The 17,544-nt window shown below is 38.1% G+C and overlaps 1 protein-coding gene across 2 annotated transcripts in view; it reads left to right on the top strand.

The window, feature by feature from the left end:
* Positions 1–17,544, top strand: part of cmip (c-Maf inducing protein) — a 124,002-nt gene that overhangs the window by 90,356 nt on the left and 16,102 nt on the right. For both annotated transcript variants that reach the window (XM_004913537.4, XM_002938136.4), the window contains exons 8-13: positions 443–546; positions 2,879–2,983; positions 5,162–5,515; positions 14,035–14,100; positions 16,031–16,057; positions 16,770–16,818. In XM_004913537.4, the coding sequence (XP_004913594.1) occupies positions 443–546; positions 2,879–2,983; positions 5,162–5,515; positions 14,035–14,100; positions 16,031–16,057; positions 16,770–16,818 (705 nt within the window). The remainder of the gene's footprint in view (positions 1–442; positions 547–2,878; positions 2,984–5,161; positions 5,516–14,034; positions 14,101–16,030; positions 16,058–16,769; positions 16,819–17,544) is intronic.

Here is a 17,544-nt window from a genome sequence, read left to right as displayed (position 1 = left end):
TGTGACCTGTAGTGCAACATATAAGGCCAAAATAAAAACTTTTTTTACATGGATGTCTGCGCTGCATATATTGCAGGTATATTTTACCTCTTCCTCACTTTGCTATTTAAGGTATGTCCAGTAACACAGACTCTGTAGCAGTAAGGGCTGGACATTCTATTCCCATTATTCCCATGGGAGGGTGAATCAGATTCTTCTTGTACATGTCACCCTTTTTCTGAGTATTGTCTGAGCTGCAAAACTGAGTTACCGCTACCATGCATTTTTACTTGGAATCCATTGTATAATTATTTGTCCTTTTATACACTGCTTTTTATTAAGGGGATGTTGTGCTTTATATTTCTAAACATTCGGGGGGGGGGGGAATGGGGAGGAAGAAAATGATAGTGTGCTTGGGCAGCACCTAGCAGCAACTTTTTAAACCCTCTGTTCCTTTGTACAGGATTTTGGGAAGTGTCCTCGGTTAAGGCTGTTTACTCAGGAGTACATTCTGGCTTTAAATGAACTGAATGCAGGAATGGAAGTGGTGAAGAAATTTATATACAGGTCAGTGGCTGGTCATGATTATTGGATTGTTCTGCTTCAGCTTATCTTTCCCACAGCTGTAACCTTACATTTTAAAGCCGCACTCACACGTTCTTGGCAAGCTCATTGTGAAATAATGCAATTTTTTATTGTTGGCTTTCATTTGGAAATCCTAACTACATGGTATGTATTTGCCAATGTTTGCAAGTGACATTGAATACTTAAAACTTAAAGGTTGTGTGCCTATATGTAAGGCAAAGCCTGCTCTTTTCATATTGTGTCAATAGTAAATGTCAAATATCAGTTACACACCATAACATGCTAAAAGACTATATGCACATCATACATGCTTATAACAAGTTTTCCTACCAAAGCAGAATTGTCATGATGTTTTAAAGATTTAATAGTTCTTGCATTGGCATACTCTTGTCTATTACTGTCATATAATATGTTTCTGTATTAGCACTTGGGATCTGAGAATGAGCTTGTCTAAACTTTCACTGTATCATAACAAAGCTGGACTTATATTCAAAATTCACTCTCTAGTCACACACTCTTAAAGGACAAGGCAACGTAAAATATAATTTTTTGCCTAATAAAAGAAAACAAAATTCTAAGCAGCTTTGCAATATAAATGTATTACAAATTTGTAATGATTTTTTGAGTTATTTGTGTATATATAATTGCTATTAAAAGCAGTGTTTCCTGTCCTTTCTATTCTCTGCCCTGGTGGCTCTGACTGTTGAAACAATGTAACACAGGCAGCAGATTGACAGACTTGACTTGCTGGAGGAGACTGATAGTTGCAACATAAAAAAAAAATAAAAGTAACAACCAGGAGTTAAGCAACTGCAGCTTTCAATAGCAATTACATCTACAAATAACTTTTAAAGCGCTACAAATTTTTAATTATGCCATATTGGAAAATTGATTAGAATTATGTTTTCTTGTATTATGCAAAAAATTATTTTTGGGGTTGACATGCCCTTTAAGGCTGATGCCACATGGGGCTGATTCTCTGCCTTCGGAAAAACACATGCCAAGAATCTGCCCCACCACTGGCATCAGCCGCCTTCTTTGCCTGTGCCCACAACAGTTGTGTCAGCCCGGGTGCAGGCATATGCGGTGGATCTCACCTTTGTAATGCAAACTCTTGCATTTTTTCGCCAATATCTGCTGTGTGTGCCTGCCGTAGGGCTGAATCAGTTCCACGTGGAATCATCTTAAAGGGATATTTTACCTTAAAACTATTTCTAGTATCTTATAGAATAGTTTTCAGTTTTCATCTTTTTTTTTATTCATAATAGTTTTTTCTTTTTTTTTTTTTTCTGCCTTTTTCCAGCTTTCAGGGCTGACTATTGACACTGTGTTGCAATATGAATAGTAATAAATAGGAAGAGAAGAGCAGGAAATTGACAAGAGAAGAGACAAACTGCTTTCATTTACATATAAGGCTGATGCCAAACAAAGCGTATAGCATATATTTTCGTCAAGCAGAAAAACGCTTGCCAAAAATATCGCCATATGCTCCTACATGTGCCTGCACTGGAATGAATGGAATACACTCTGGTGCAGGCACATGTAGCCGATAACTGCCGAAGATGTGAAGTTTTTGGCGGATATCGGCTACATGTGCCTGCACCCGAGCGTATTCCATTCATTCGGGTGCAAAGCACAAGGTAGGCAAGTCATTGGCCCCTTTTTTTATTTGTTTTAACTCATTGTAGTTGTAGTTGATGACACAGAAAGTTTTAATGACTACCACTGTTCTTGCAGTTTTGAGAAGAAAATCTGTTAAATCTTGAAGCTAAGAGAAAAAATCTACAGTTAGGGTCACGTTGTAGTGATTTTGTCACATGAACATTTTTTTTTTTGCAATTTCTGTATATGAGTATTTCTGTTACTTTGAAATACCTTGGCCAAAATGATAAAATTCTAAATTACAATACTGGTAAAATCATGCTGGGTCTTCCCATTCCCAGACAGATACAGTATTTGGCAGAAAAGGACCCACTGTTCTTATGAAAAAGAACTAATGGCTCTGAGTTGTTGAGGGCACCATTCTATAACCTGCAGCTGGTTCTATGTGGCCAAGTGAAAGCACTAAAATTGGGAAAATGACACACGACACACACAAATGACACAAACTGGTAATTTAAATATTTTATAGCTGCTACGAGCTGCCATAGAAGGCACGTTTCATTAGGCTTCAAGATATCTTTGAAATAAGACTGATTCAATTATTATAGTGTCAAGAATAGCAAAAAGCCATTCAGTTGCAGTGAATGGACATTTTTTAAAAATTGGGGGGATATTTATTTACCAATTTTTATTTTTTTTTGGTTATTTGCAGCATGCATGGTCCCACAGCAAACTGCCCTCATCCCAGGGTCCTGCCAAATGTGGTTGCTGTTTGTTTAGCTGCCATTTATTCATGCTATGAAGAGTTTATCAACAGGTGAGTGACATGTGCAATGCTAAGTGATATCAGCTGTTTTCTTGAAAAGGCACACAATAATATTCCCCACCCTTGTTTTATTCTCTTCTTAAGTCAAACATACTTTCCAGGTCAGTACATGGAAATAAAATAAACATGCAGAAAGGTACAGACAGCTTCAATCCACCAGAAATGCCTTCACATTATCAAGTCAAGTCGAGTTTGTTGGGTTTGGGATTGTAAGCAGGGGAAGGGAAAGGCTGAAATTTACTGCTGTAGCCCACATTAAATTTCTTCGGCGTACCCCTATCTCTTATGTCTGCCTTATTTAGGGGATTTAGTTTTAGTCAGTAACTAATGACAACCAGTCGGATGATTTCTGTTATTGTTTAACTGCAGTGAGCCAGTAAAAGCTACATACTACCCTAGTATTCAAAAAACTTTAAAAATCTCTAGAATGCAGCAGATAGATTGCCAATATGATCTATTTAAGCAAAAAATCTGTATTTTTTACTAATTTGCTTTTCCTTGTTTATGATGCTAAACATAATATTAATAGCAAAACATTGCTATTGAGTTTTTAGAATATCTAAATGGCTTTTAATAGCCTTAAGGCATGAAGCTTCAAATGCAGAAAACCCCCAGCTCCAGACATTCTGGATTACTGATCCCATAACTGTAATAGAAAACTTTCCAGCACTACTTACTTTCTATTTAGAATGAGATTATAACAAAAAAAGGCTAAATCTTATCATGACCATATCCTTTTAGGATCCATAAAGAAATATGCCGCTGAAGAATTTTCTCATCGTGATAAATCTAGGTTATTCGGAAACACGTTATCCAGAAAGCTCCAAATTACAGGGTGGCCGTTTCCCATAGACTCCATTTTAATGAAAACCTTGTACTTGATCCCTTCTAAAATAAATCAAATCTTATTGGAGGTAAAAAATTGGGTTTATTTAATGTTTAAATGATTATTTAGTAGACTAAAAGTATGGAGATCCAAATTACAGAAAAAAACCCTATCGGGAAAACCCCAGGTCCCAAGCATTCTGGATAACAGGTCCCATACCTATAATCTGATTTTTATATTTAAGGCTGGTAAAATCTTCTGCTTATTTACTCTCCTACTTGATATTTTACAGACGGGTCTATTACTACAAGTGTTGTTATTTTCTGTTTAAATATCCTTCAACACTAATTATAATTAAATTGTGTTGTAACATAGTCATAGTAGAAATGTAAATTTCTTCATGGTTTGCCTAGTAAATTAGTCATAAGGCTCTAAGCTTGGCCTCTAATCTGACTTCATACAACAAGAAAAAATGCCCACAGCGTATTACACACCCAATCTGTTAGGTTTGAGCTCAGCAGTAATCAACCACAACCTTTTTACTGACTTCTGACAAAATAGGTCATTTATAGTAGTGGCTGGTATAAATTATATGGGCTGAATACCTATTGCTGTGTCTGGTATGTTATTTTTGACTACATAAGGGAGAATTAAGAGGAAAATGTATACATCAACAAGTGGCATTTATTATTGAGGTATTGGCTTTTTGTTTCTACTTTATTTGTCAGCGCTGTATCTCCTGTAAAAGAGGGTGTTATCCCAAGTATTTATTTATATTGTGTTGTAGACAGAAATAATGTTAGCACTTTTGCTCTTGGACTTACTTACTATGCTAGATATTTATGTATGTTAATAAATGGTTATTTTTTTTTAGTTAACTGTTACAGAATGTTCTATTCTTAGCACCATTTAATTTTTTATACAAGAGCACAACAAATTATGGTGCACACAAAGAATTTTATGTAAAAATACATTATTTTTTACTTATTTTGACCCACCCAGTTCTCTGTGCACACAGTTTTTAAAAGTGCTGAACAAAAAGTTAAATAATTGGAAAAAAAAGCAAAAATAAATATATGAAGGCCTATTGCAAATTGTAATAGAATATCACTAACTGCATTGTATGATGAATTATGAAATATTTGTTCCAGCCTAGTTGTTACGTAAATGACCCAAGCAACTGTATATCACTTTAGGTTCCAGTACATCTCTTGCACTTGCACCTCTATGACAGCTGATATAAAGTTTTTCCTTAAAAATGAAGGAATTTTTTGCAAGAAGTTTTTTATTTGCTTGTTATAATTAAAATGCCATTTTGTGTTTCCATTTTGCTTCTACTGAAGCCGTGACAATTCACCAAGCCTGAAGGAAATTCGAAATGGCTGTCAGCAGCAGTGTGACCGCAAGCCCAATATACCCTTGCGGCTCCTCCACACCAATCCTGACCTTGTATCTCAAGAGGTGACAACGACCGAATCCCGGCACAAATCAGTCATTGTTACATCAAATGAGATCCATGTAGAGGTGGAACGTAACAACACTGTAAACCAGAAGCTGAAAGCAAATACCGGCAACGACAGTGAACCCAACCTGATCGACTGCCTGCTCATTTGCCCAGCCTGCAGCACTATAAGCATTGAGCTAAGTCCGCAAGCAGAACGTGTGCTGGCATGCTATGTGGAGATATTAAAGATGCTGTAAGTAGTTGTTACCAATCTTCTAAACCTTATGCTGTGCTAGTGAGGTGGAATTTAAATTTAGTTGTGAAGAGGTTAAGGCCCAGTTTTTTAAATGTAAAGTGCCTGTACTGTGCTTCAGTAACCTGGAGGGTTAATTCATTTGCATATAGAAATTAGAGTATTAAGGGGGGAAAAATAACTGCATGCACAAAATACATTTCAAGTTGACCTTTTTCACTTGACCAAAAGTCATGAGATTTAAAGGGTTCCGATTTGGTTCAGAGAGGCTATTGGATTCGCCAAATCCTGATGAAAAATGCTCCAGTTAGTCAGAAACCCAAACTCAATCCAGAATTCGGTGCATCCCTAGTAAAGAACCAGACATACTTTGAGCAGTATTTACAAATAACTCTAAAAACACTATAATTTGTATTTAAAGGAGAAGGAAACCCAAATTACTAGGTGTGCTAAAATGTTAGGCACCCTCCAAGTGATTTGTAATCGCTTACCTGATTCCCTGGGCCAGTGCTCCTGTTAGGAGAAAACTGCACCCTGTTTTTTCTCTTCTTCTTTCTTCAGTGCACCGGGCAGACTGTGTTTATACCGCTTTGTCTGACTGTGTGTGGTATAACTGTGTCCTTCTCCCCTATTCCTTTACCTTGTATGAGTGTTTGAAACTAATGTTTGTACTGCTTGGCAGGTTGGGTAGGTTGAGGGAAAATTGGGCCAGAAAACAGTTTTGCAGCTTAAGGTGGCCTTACACGTTAAGATACGTTTGCTTGGCGAGGTCGCCAAATGAGCAGATCTTCTTCCGATATCCCCACCTACGGGTGGGTGATATTGGGCAAATGTAGACGAAATCTTTTAACCTGCCCGATTGATATCTAGCCAATTTCAGGCCAAATATCGGACGGGCATGCCTGTCGTTCCTGCCCCCAAGGGACCGATATTGGCAGCTACAATTGGTCCGTGTATGGCCACCTTTACTGAGTGGCAGGGAACTGGCAGCTGTGTGATTATCTGCTCTCTCAGCATGAGCCAGGCTAGGCAATGTGTGTTTATGTCAGTTTTTTTCTGTTCAGTCTTCTGTGGTATAGAGACAGGCAGTTTATTCATTTTAATTTTAGTGGTAGTATGGGCAAAAAAAAAAGCTCAAATATAAATATAATAATGGCCGCGCTATTTAATTTCCAAGGGTGTGGAATGAGGTGTGTGACTAAGCATATAAAAGAACACAAGGCAATACTGCAGAGTGACTAATGTCCTCCATAAATATATATTTTAAAAAAGTCCTTCACTTAAATTTAAACAGCTATATAAGCTTGATTTCTTCTGATAAATGCCATGTAAAAGTTATTGATTGTGATCAGCAATTCATAGGCAGTGGCCTGGGAGACAGAGGGTGCCACGGACCAGGTGTCTGTGTCCTCTGTAGCTGTAAGAAGTCCCCCCACCCCACCAGCTCTCTTACCTACTTGGTGAGCAGCCGGGGGCCAGGGGACACAGGCTTTTAGGTGGAAAGAGGGCCATATAGGTGCACACTGCAGGGGGCCCAGCATGGCATTGTTATGCCACTGTTCAAATGTTACACTTTTACAGACCTCACTGAGTGGCTATAGTCCTCATTTTTAGCCAGATAGTTGGGCAGCCATTCTTGAGTACCTTGTGTATGGACTAATAATATAATGGTGTATTTATAAAGCTACATTGTTGTCTATACATGTGTATTAACCCTTAAGTGTAAAAGGGGAGCCACATAATGCCAACTTTTATGGGGAATTTTCCCTTTTAATGCTTTTTTTATGACAAAATTTTCCAGATACACATTAACATATATCTGTCTTAACGTATATCAGTTTTATAAATACATACATACATACATATCTAGTAGAACAAATAGCTATTATGTGCAAATCTCACCCAAACCAGCTTTCAGTCTGACTACACGGCTCATCTGACTCATATTTGAATGAACATGGCTGAGATGACTGGGTGCAGAGGCAGACTAAGGGCAGATCATGTTCCCCATAACAATGCTGACTGCACATTACACTACCGCTGACACCAACTATCTCTTATTAAGAAACATTTTTCTCTGTTTCATCACTCCTCTGACGTTCTTCCTTCATTTTATATGAATGATGATACCTTCTCATTAGCCTAATTGGTACTTTTGTCTTCCTGGGGCAGCTATTCCACCCACTTAATAATATCAGTTCATAGGTTTCTAAGTGAAACTGAAACTTTCCAACTTAAAAATACACAGAATGCAGTCAGAACTTTTTTTTTCTAAAATTCAGTACAGGTATGGGATCCCTTATCCGGAAACCCATTATCCAGAAAGGTCTGAATTATGGAAAGCCCATCTCCCATAGACTCCATTTTAATCCAATAATTTAGAATTTTAAAACAGATTTCCTTTTTCCCTGTAGTAATAAAACAGTACCTTGTAATTGATTCCAACTAAGATGTAAACAATCCTTATTGGATACAAAACAATACTATTGGGTTTAATTAATGTTTTATTAATTTTTTAGTAAACTTAAGGTATGGAGATCCAAATTACGGAAAGACCCCTTATCCGGTATAGCCTTGGTCCCGAGCATTCTGGATAACGGGTCCTATACCTGTACTGCAAAAATGCAGTAGAAATTGAAGGTATGATTCACATTTTTGTTCCTTTAAAGGACTAGGAAAGGCAATTTAAATGGGGGTGAAAACACTTTTCCTTGTGTTTTAATTTAGGATTTTTTATGGGGGCACTTCATAAAGTATAATTTTTTTTCTTGTTTCTAAATAGTAAATCGCACAAACACATGTAATATAATATTTTTTATTAGCAGCCACATTTCTTGTTTTTTCCATAACATCACATTCTGATTTGCAGACCTAGTTAGTAACATAACTAGAAGAAAGACAATATACATTGTGGCTATTGCAAATTACAGAAATTATTATGCGGTTAAAAGGATGAGCACACATTATCTGCTCAAGTTTGCTAAGGAAAATATTATCCCTGGTGGTTTCTCCACCCGCAGAGGAATGCCTTAAACCACCCATGCATTTGTCCTTGAGTTTAATGGAGATCACTGGTCACAATGATTTTTCTATTGGTTCTTATTATGCCCTTTTAGTCATCACTGTGGAAAGCTCTGTATGCTTTAATAACAATAATAATAAGTCTTGGTGTTTGCTAAAATACCATCACACAAAACAGATTAGCAAATCTTCATCCTATTAGGTGAAAGGCAAGGCTTGATCAGTTTAATAAAAAGCACGTGTTCATGCCGCTTCCTGCTCTGTGTTGGGAAACTGCAAATAGCATTTCTTTCCTGTTGTGAAAGTGCAATGTGTCATTACCAGTCTGATAGCTGTACTGCCGGGAAATCTCCCACCTAAGGGTCTCACTGACCCTGTTTTAAAATATGATGTTAGAGTGGCTACTGCAAAAAATTCTTGTCTCGACCAGTAACAATGGCAGTAAACAGCAAGCAGAAGAGAGAATTTCCCTTGAACACAATGAATATAAGACGCTGGCTATAGGAGGCAGAAAATGAGGTGCCACTCTTTAAATGGCAGTCAACCTCTGACCCTCCAGTTGCTTAAAGAGCAACTACTCCTTACACCTTTTTACAATAGTGGTGTCTGCTAGTTTAAAGAGATACAGACACGATAAATTAAACGCTTTTAACAGCTGTCAAAACATTATCTTTATCATTTTCCGCAAATGTATTTGCCAAATGCTTTTACATTTCCTATCTGATCTCCCATGTTCCTCTATGAGGGGGCTGCCATATTTGTTAGAAGCTGTAACTGACAGGCTGAGAAGGGACAATCAGGTTGGCCAAACAGTTGGGTTTAAGAACGTCAAGTAACAATTATTTAGTTACTTATTTTCACACCTGTCAGTGAAAAATGATCAACATAACCTATAGGGAACTTTTTACATACATTACTATTTTGAAGTGTAGTTTTAGTGTCCGTATCCCTTTAATAACACCTGTGTACAACAGGAATTATATCAATACACTGTGTAACACAGCTCAGCACTGCGTTTATTGTAATTACGCTAATCATCCTCCCAATTCTTTGTTTAGTGGTAGTTCTAGTATCTGTTAAGGCTATGGCACACAGTGTTTAGATCACTGACACGTGGTGGTTATTAAAAGACCATTCCGTAGAGATGATTGACTCTGTGAATCACCCAGCCCAAGGCTCTTCCAATACATGTGAATGGGAAGCAATCCAGTGAGGGTAAAGGTATTTTGATCCTCAGCACAGGTAATAGTGATCAAAACATGTTCCATAGCTGTTATTCCATGGTGCCAGAGTTGCTATTTCACCTTTAACTGTGGTTTGGTTATGTTGTGGTGTGGGGGGGAAGCTATGATGAATTGAAATAGTGTATAAATGTGTTAACCTGCTTTCCACAGCAGCCAATGGAAAGCTGGCTGTGTCAGTCACACTGGGCTGGGGGTGTTGCAGTCCAGACCAGTGTGACTGGTGGTGGGTTTTGGAAAAAAAGTGTAGTGCTTTAGTAGTTATATGGGTACGATTACTATCATTGATAGGAACCTGTCAATATGACTTTAAAGAGAATCTAAAAGAATAAATAGATGTAAACTTACTCTTTGTGCTTCTCTGAGCACTTTTACATTAATTTTCTATTTGTAATTTTTTGGCTTGGCAGCTCCTTTTAAAGGCCAAGAGTGTCACCAACACAGACTGTCTATGTATTTTCTGTGCACATAATGGATTCAGTTAACCGCTGGGTTGCTGATTCTTATTTGAGCTAAAAGCTGCATATATCCAAGAAACTGCTGAAAAGTAATGAAAAAGTGATCAGACAAGCACATCAATTAATTGCTTGAGTTTAGATCTCTTTTATATCTGTCAGTTCATCTTACACACCAGCAGGGGCATAATTAAAGGAGAAAGAAAGGTAAAAACTAAGTAAGCTTTATCAGAAAGGTCTATGTAAATACAGCCATAAGCACTCACAGAAACGCTGCACTGACTTCTCTGTGAAAAGAGTAAGTTCCTAAATAATTAGCAATTTAAGAATATCTTGGTAGAAATGGTCAAATTAGCAATGTTTTTATTCCCTAAATTTAATTTGCTGTGGGGCACAGTAGCATCTAGTCATGCCACTGCACTCCAGCTAAAATTTTCCCAATCTAAAAGTAATTTAATAATGATTTAATAAGCACAGAAGTAAGCCTGTTTGGGAATTCTTGGGTGAGAGTTGTTGAGGTTGAATGTTGGGCAGGCATGACACAGTATTTTTAGGCATAAACAAAAATCTTTAGCACACCAGTTACATACATGTTCTCAAAGGGTGCTTAACTTCCACAGCCGCTCCCAAGCCTTTTTTCCATGTATCTTTGCAAAGGGGAAGAAGCACTCCAGTGTGTCGGCAATGCCTTTAAATCATTTATTTGCAGAAATGAACAAACAGCACAAGCTTTCGGGGGTGACCTGAAGAAGCTTATTCTGCAAATAAATGATTTAAAGGCATTGCCGACACACTGGAGTGCTTCTTCCCCTTTGCAAAGATACAGTATTTTTAGGCACCATGTTCATTATCAGTGAGCATATGGGCCCCAAACTGTTGGATTAGCTATCTAAAGTCTATTCATTTTAACTCATTTTCTAAGGTTTAATTATGAACTGGAGGTTTAACTTAAGAAAACCAGTTAAATATTTAAAAACAGATAAAGATCTAGGGTTGAACTCCCCCAGTGAAGGGAGGCCTTTATGGACCTGTTACCGAGAGCAGAACGTATGTTCTTTTAGCCGACCTAATCAGTATCTTTCTGAGGCCCAATCGGTCGATTAGGGAGACTGATGTTTTGACCCTGTACACAGATGAGCGCGCTGATGACTTAGGAGTCAGAAGAGACCAAGTTGGTAGGCAGTATCAGCCTCCTATGGTCAGATTTTGTTGTAGTGCTGTTACAGGTAGCTAGGTGCAACATCTGCCACTAGAAACCGTTACCTGCAATGGTTTACTATATTCTGGATATGTTTGCAATGGATACACCTTAGGCAGTAACTCTGCTGTTTCTGATACCAGCGGTAGATCTGGTTAAGAGTTTCTTCTGCTCAAGCTCATTTTCATTTTCTGAGAAATTGGGAAACCACTTCTCTAAATCAGAAAACATCTGATAGGAAATTGCGTAAGTCTGTGGCATTTAGCAAAATATGATGTCCTTTAAGAAAAAAGGAAATGATGTTAGAAGGCTCGGTTCAACTCTTCCCCCATAAACCACTCCGCTAAGCTAAGGTATACATTCTCAAATGCTATGGCAGCATGCTGTTAAAAAGGCTGGCTGTTTGCACTTGTAAATCCAGCCAGGTACCAGGAATCAGCCACTCGCTGCCATTAAAGGTTTTGGATCGATTGATAAGCTAAGAATGCTGGGAGCTGAAGAACACAACATGAATTTAACATTTTTCCTTTTCTTTTGAGACCCTTGTTGTGCTGGCAGACTGCATTGAAAGTGTAATTCAAAGAGGCTGCCAAGACCTTAATGACATTACCTGTCCAGAGCAGCAGAAACATGCGCCTAACAATTTGTTCTGCTGGCCCTGTTCCTTGACTTCGAGGCAGATAAAGCAACTGGTTTCCTGGGAGGCTGTTTTAGTTATATGTTAGCCTAGTGCCACACTTGCATATGCTTGTGTGCATCTGGGCATTGACAGACATCGTGACACATGGAGCGGATTTCAGTGCAAAAAAAGCATACCTGCGTATTTCTTTGCTGAAAAATGTTCCGTGTGTTTGTACTGAGGCCAACACAGTGCCTGTTAGTGCCTAGACACGCAAAAGAGTATGGACTGTTTCTTGACCTCTGCTTAGAAGCAGGCTGAGAAACAGCCCAGTGTAGTACTGGCCTTTTATCAACTGGTTCCTGCTGTTCTATATGGCAGCTAGAAGCTTATCTTACTGATGCAGGAAGTGTCTCCTTGCTCTCCGCTGCTCTGTTCTGTTGCTCAGTGTGACAGGAGAGAAGCTTTAGGAAATGTTTTCTGTATCAGTAACCTTCTGGTGACTCTCCAGCTGGTTGATTTACAAAATTATTTTCCAAGGGTCTCCAACTTGTAGGTGGGCCCATTTCTCTGAACCACAGAAAGCAGCCCAGTCATTATTTCAACCCATTTCAACTAAATACACTAATTACCCCTCTACCTGAACGTTCATGAAACTTAATACATTTGTGTCTAAATATTTTTTATTGGCATTGGTTAAAAAAAAAAAAGAAAGAAAGCTTTGATTAAAAAAAAAAAATTTTCATTGGAAATGTTGGACTTTAGGATTAAAACCCTGAAATTAAAATTATATTTAATTATCCAGGTTTGGAAAACCACACCTAAAGGAATGAATTACAGTATGACTATTATTTTCTGTTTTATGTTCTATGTCTATCACCAAAACAGGTGATAGTAGATGTGCACATAGATTAGCATTGCTGCCTTGCTGCACTGGGTTCCTAGGTTCAATTCCAGCCATGACACCTTTCTGACAGTAAAAGTCAGGTATTTTTTGTGCCGCACATATCTACCTGCTGGAACTGAACATTGACAGACTAGAACTCTTTTCCATGAGGTAACAAATTTCACAGGTGATTTCTTAAAAATACAAATTGAATTCTGGAAACCTTCACTTGCAGATATAAAACTGTCTCTGTCCTCTAGTTATTGTGAAGAGCTTTACGGACTTACCATGTCTTTGTGGTAAATGCACATTTCTCTGTTTTGTGGTCACAAAAGTAGTGTGTTGTTTCTATCATAGAAAATATCTCTTCTGCAGAGTGACATTTAGAATTGTAGTATTTATTCTTTTAATACTGTAAATGTGTTCTCCTAAAGATGGAAATGTATGGTTAATTCTATATATAGTATATGACCAGTATGCTTTCCGCAATGTGCAATCCTATTGCTCAGATCACTTGGATTTATTGTTACCTTTTTAGCTGTTAAACAAGAAGACGGAGACTGTTTAGGCTTTTATAGGAGTAAAGGTCTCCTTGCACATTTGCAGTTGTGGAAAGGCATTCTGGGAAATACAAACAAAAAGAAATATGATAGTCAAAGCGAGAGAATGCAAGGAATTACAGCTCTGCGCATGGCAAGCAATAGATTGTATTTATAGATGAAGATGGCTAGCAATGAACAGTGGGAGTTATAGTTCCCACTGTCATTCTTTAATTATGCTCTTTTATTTTCTTTTACATTACTAGTCCAGCTTTCTAATATTTATATAGTTTATACCCTGCCATAGAGAAACCCAAGACTTGCAATGTTAGCCAGAATAAAAATAAAAATAGGGATGTGAATAACAGGAAATGGATTCTTCCATAGAAGCATAACAAGTGCTAATAAGTCTTTTTCCTAAAACAAACTTTTTACTTTACTCAGTATTTATTTTACTCATTTTTTTGTGATATTCATAATATATATAATAAATTGATATACCATGCTGGAGTATTAGATTAAGAAATCCACAATAACAATATGCTTTTTTTTTATTATAGGTCAGACTACGATGATTGGAGGCCAGCCTTGGCCATTCTTCTGCAGCCCATCCCCTTCCCCAAAGAGTAAGTTGAACTCTCGGAATTAAGCACTGATCCAATGGCAATAGGTGATATGTATGCATGACTGCTCACACCTTGCGTCTATCTTTAGTAAAGCTATTGTATTAAATGGGGTATGGATATAAATGCAGCTTCTGTGAGTTGTGACACACAAAAAGTGTTTTGCTAAATATTTAAACAGAAACGCAGTTATATTGTAGTATAAAGGTCATGCTATCTTCATGCATTGTATTTACAGAAAAATCCCATGTTGAGGTAATGCCACTAAAAGAGTTGAAGTGTTCCATGTTTTGATGACCTCAAGGCAGATTTGTCCCCTTTGAAGCTGCAAGGCTGCTCGGATGGCTTACTAATGAGCACTCGTGCTTAAGAAAACATACCTGAGAGACTAAAGATTACCATCCTTAATTGTCCCATTTATCAGTGCGCCATCCCCACGAGGCCTTCCTCCTTCTCACACACATTATGTGCAACCTGTTCAGGTGCTCCAGCTGCAGTCAGTAAAAACATGTTGGCGTCATTTAGCCAAATCAGGCTTTTTAGCAACTCACCAGGGGCCATTTTCTTCCACTGTCATGATGCAACGTACCTTGCAAAGTGACCTGTAATTGTTCTTCCACTCATTAGTAAAGCTGTGGCTGCAGCTTAATGAAGTCACTTGGGTTTTCTGACAAAACAAAATGAGTCACATGGAGTAAAGTTTATACAGTATGTTTTCAGAAGTCTGCCACAGAGTGCAATAGAGAAGCAGTGTTAAAAGTTAAGTGCCTCCTAGGCACAGCTAACGTGTGGGGGACTCTGAGCTCTAACAATAACCTGCCAATAAGCTTGCCTATCCCTTAGTGCAGTTAATGCAGTAACATGAAACGCCAGAAAATACTGTCATAGACAATACTAAAGGTCCCCATACACGGGCTGATTCTAGCTGCTGATATCGGTCCCTTAGACCGGTTCGGCAGCTAATCAGCCCATGTATGGGGACTACCGACGGGCCTGCCCGACCGATATCTGGCCTGAAATCAGGCAGATCTCGATCGGGCAGGTCAGAAAATCTAGTCGGATCGGGGACCACATCGGCTCGTTGATGCGGTACCCGGACCGACTTTGCCTATGCCCGTCATTATAATTAGCCTGGATTCTCCCGATATCGCCCACCCGTAGGTGGGGGATATCGGGAGAAGATCCGCTTGCTTGGCGACATCGCCAAGTGAGCGGATCTTAAGGTGTATGGGCACCTTTAGACACATGTAGAGACAATTATCAGTAAAAGATCAACATTGTCTATTTTAGTAGCTGTAACAAGTAGTTGCTACTAGTAGCTCTGTGTGTCTTCACACTAATTGTGTGCCTCCCTCTAGCAACTGGCAGTTTTGCCTCAGCATATTGCATTGGTATTTGCTTATAGAGGACATACACCCTTCTGAGAGCCCTCTAAGCAATTTTACATTGTATGGGAGTTTTTTAATCTACATTTAATCATGTAATGAGTGACTTTAAAATATATCCTATTATCCTCAGTACTCTGAACTGATGTAACTTTAATTGAAGAAAACTACTTCCTTCCTACACCTTGCCTGCTTAGAATTCCTAAACTAGAGAAACCTAATAAGCTACACTTTTTGATTTTATATAGCTAGCTGTGTCTTGGTGGATAAAAACTGAGATGACAGACCAGTAGAAGTGTATAACCGATCATCCTCCCAAGGATGATCTTTTATACCAGACATCCCTGAGGATTGAGTTGAAGGGGATTTGCTGTGCAGCTCTGTTAGGTTGTAATAGTGCCAGTGACTGTGCTTTGTGATTGCTTTGGACTGTTTAGGGTGTATTGCCACCATGGTGGTGATATATCAAGTCAGATTTGCTTCCTTGTACAAACACATTTGGCCTTTTTTAGATTTAATGCATATTTATGTTCTTTTTCTTGTTACAGAGCTCTTGCACATGAAACATTCACAAAGTAAGTATCATAGTAAGGTATATCAAATGAATTAAATATACATGATTTACATAACCCCCTTGTTGCCTTAAATCAACTGGGGCCATGTAATGGAAAAATATATATATTTTTTTCTAATACAGTGCCTTCTAGTTTTACAGTGCCTAATACAGTGCCTTACTTGCCCCCTAAAGTGTTCCCCTTCAGATACTGTGTGAACTCGTCATTTATCCAGGACACTGTAAATGAGCCCTGTGCTATAGCCATGTGTTTACCCAATGAGCAACACCTGTGCTATAAAATAAAAAAATAATTATTAATTCATAAAAATGTGGCATCATGGTTTAAATAACAGGTGCAGGATTCGATCTGTGTCTAGTAACCCATAGCAGTTTATTTCTGCTGTTTGAAAACGAAGATCTCATCTCATTGGTTGTTGTGGGGTATTAGCGATCCAAGCAAACATTGCGCTCATTATTACTTAACCCCCTAGTGTGCATGCTCAGAAGTACAATATAACAAATACACAAAACAGCTGCTTACAAATGTACCGCTTTGTCCTGAATATTGTAATAGATCCTGTACAATTCCATCTTCTACTTTTCTTTATTCTGGTTTTCAGCATAGGCCTGAATGCTTTTCCATAGAAAGAGAATTTGGTTCCATTCAAGTTTTTTTCAATCTAGCAACTGGTAACCAGTAAGTAACTACTGTATTCTTATTTTATTTGTAGGGAACTGAAACATGTCATACAGAGATTTGCAGAGGACCCCAGGCAAGAGGTAAAACTGATCCATGGGTGGTTGTGTAGAGAAAAAAACATTGGCTATTGAAGTGCTTGCTAGTGAGCAAGGGCTTTGTTCCCTTTTGCTGTCCTTAAACATGAGAATCTGGGATTTTTGGCCGAAATTTAACTATTTTAAAAAACATCATTCAGACGTCATCTTACTACAGTACATGTTTTAGGACTGAAAATACAGTCTTCCAATGCTTCCTATGTACATTTTTTTGGAAAGCTTTAGTGAAACTGCACCTCCCACACACTTATTATGTGGCCTGATGTTTTGGCCTTAAAGTATATCTGAATCACCACTTGTAACACAGTTGGGTGACAACGTCCCATGTGTTCTTACCTTAAGGAAATTAGGCTCTTACACGGCAAAGCAACTAAAAATATTTACTGACACAAATGGCATAAGTTGTAAAAAGTAGGTATCCTGTAATCATGAGAAAACGGCGGTTTCACAGTTGATCAAGTCACTGTGCTAATTACCCAGTTGCTTGATTACTTAGGAATCTACCATTCTGACTTTCATCAGATCCTATGCTCTTATTTGTTAGCAAAGAACGGGAATAATTAATGACCATATTTGTTGCCATGAAAGGCTTGGAAACAACATGCTGGGAGTTCACTATGCTTAACAAGTGTAGATGTAGAATGTGCTGTTATTTTTCAGTGTGATAGCTGAATAACAATATTTTCATATAAGTTATTGAGATTCTGATAC

Source organism: Xenopus tropicalis, chromosome 4 (assembly GCF_000004195.4).
Source record: "Xenopus tropicalis strain Nigerian chromosome 4, UCB_Xtro_10.0, whole genome shotgun sequence".
NCBI lineage: Eukaryota > Metazoa > Chordata > Amphibia > Anura > Pipidae > Xenopus > Xenopus tropicalis.
This window is presented reverse-complemented; position numbering and strand designations above follow the sequence as displayed.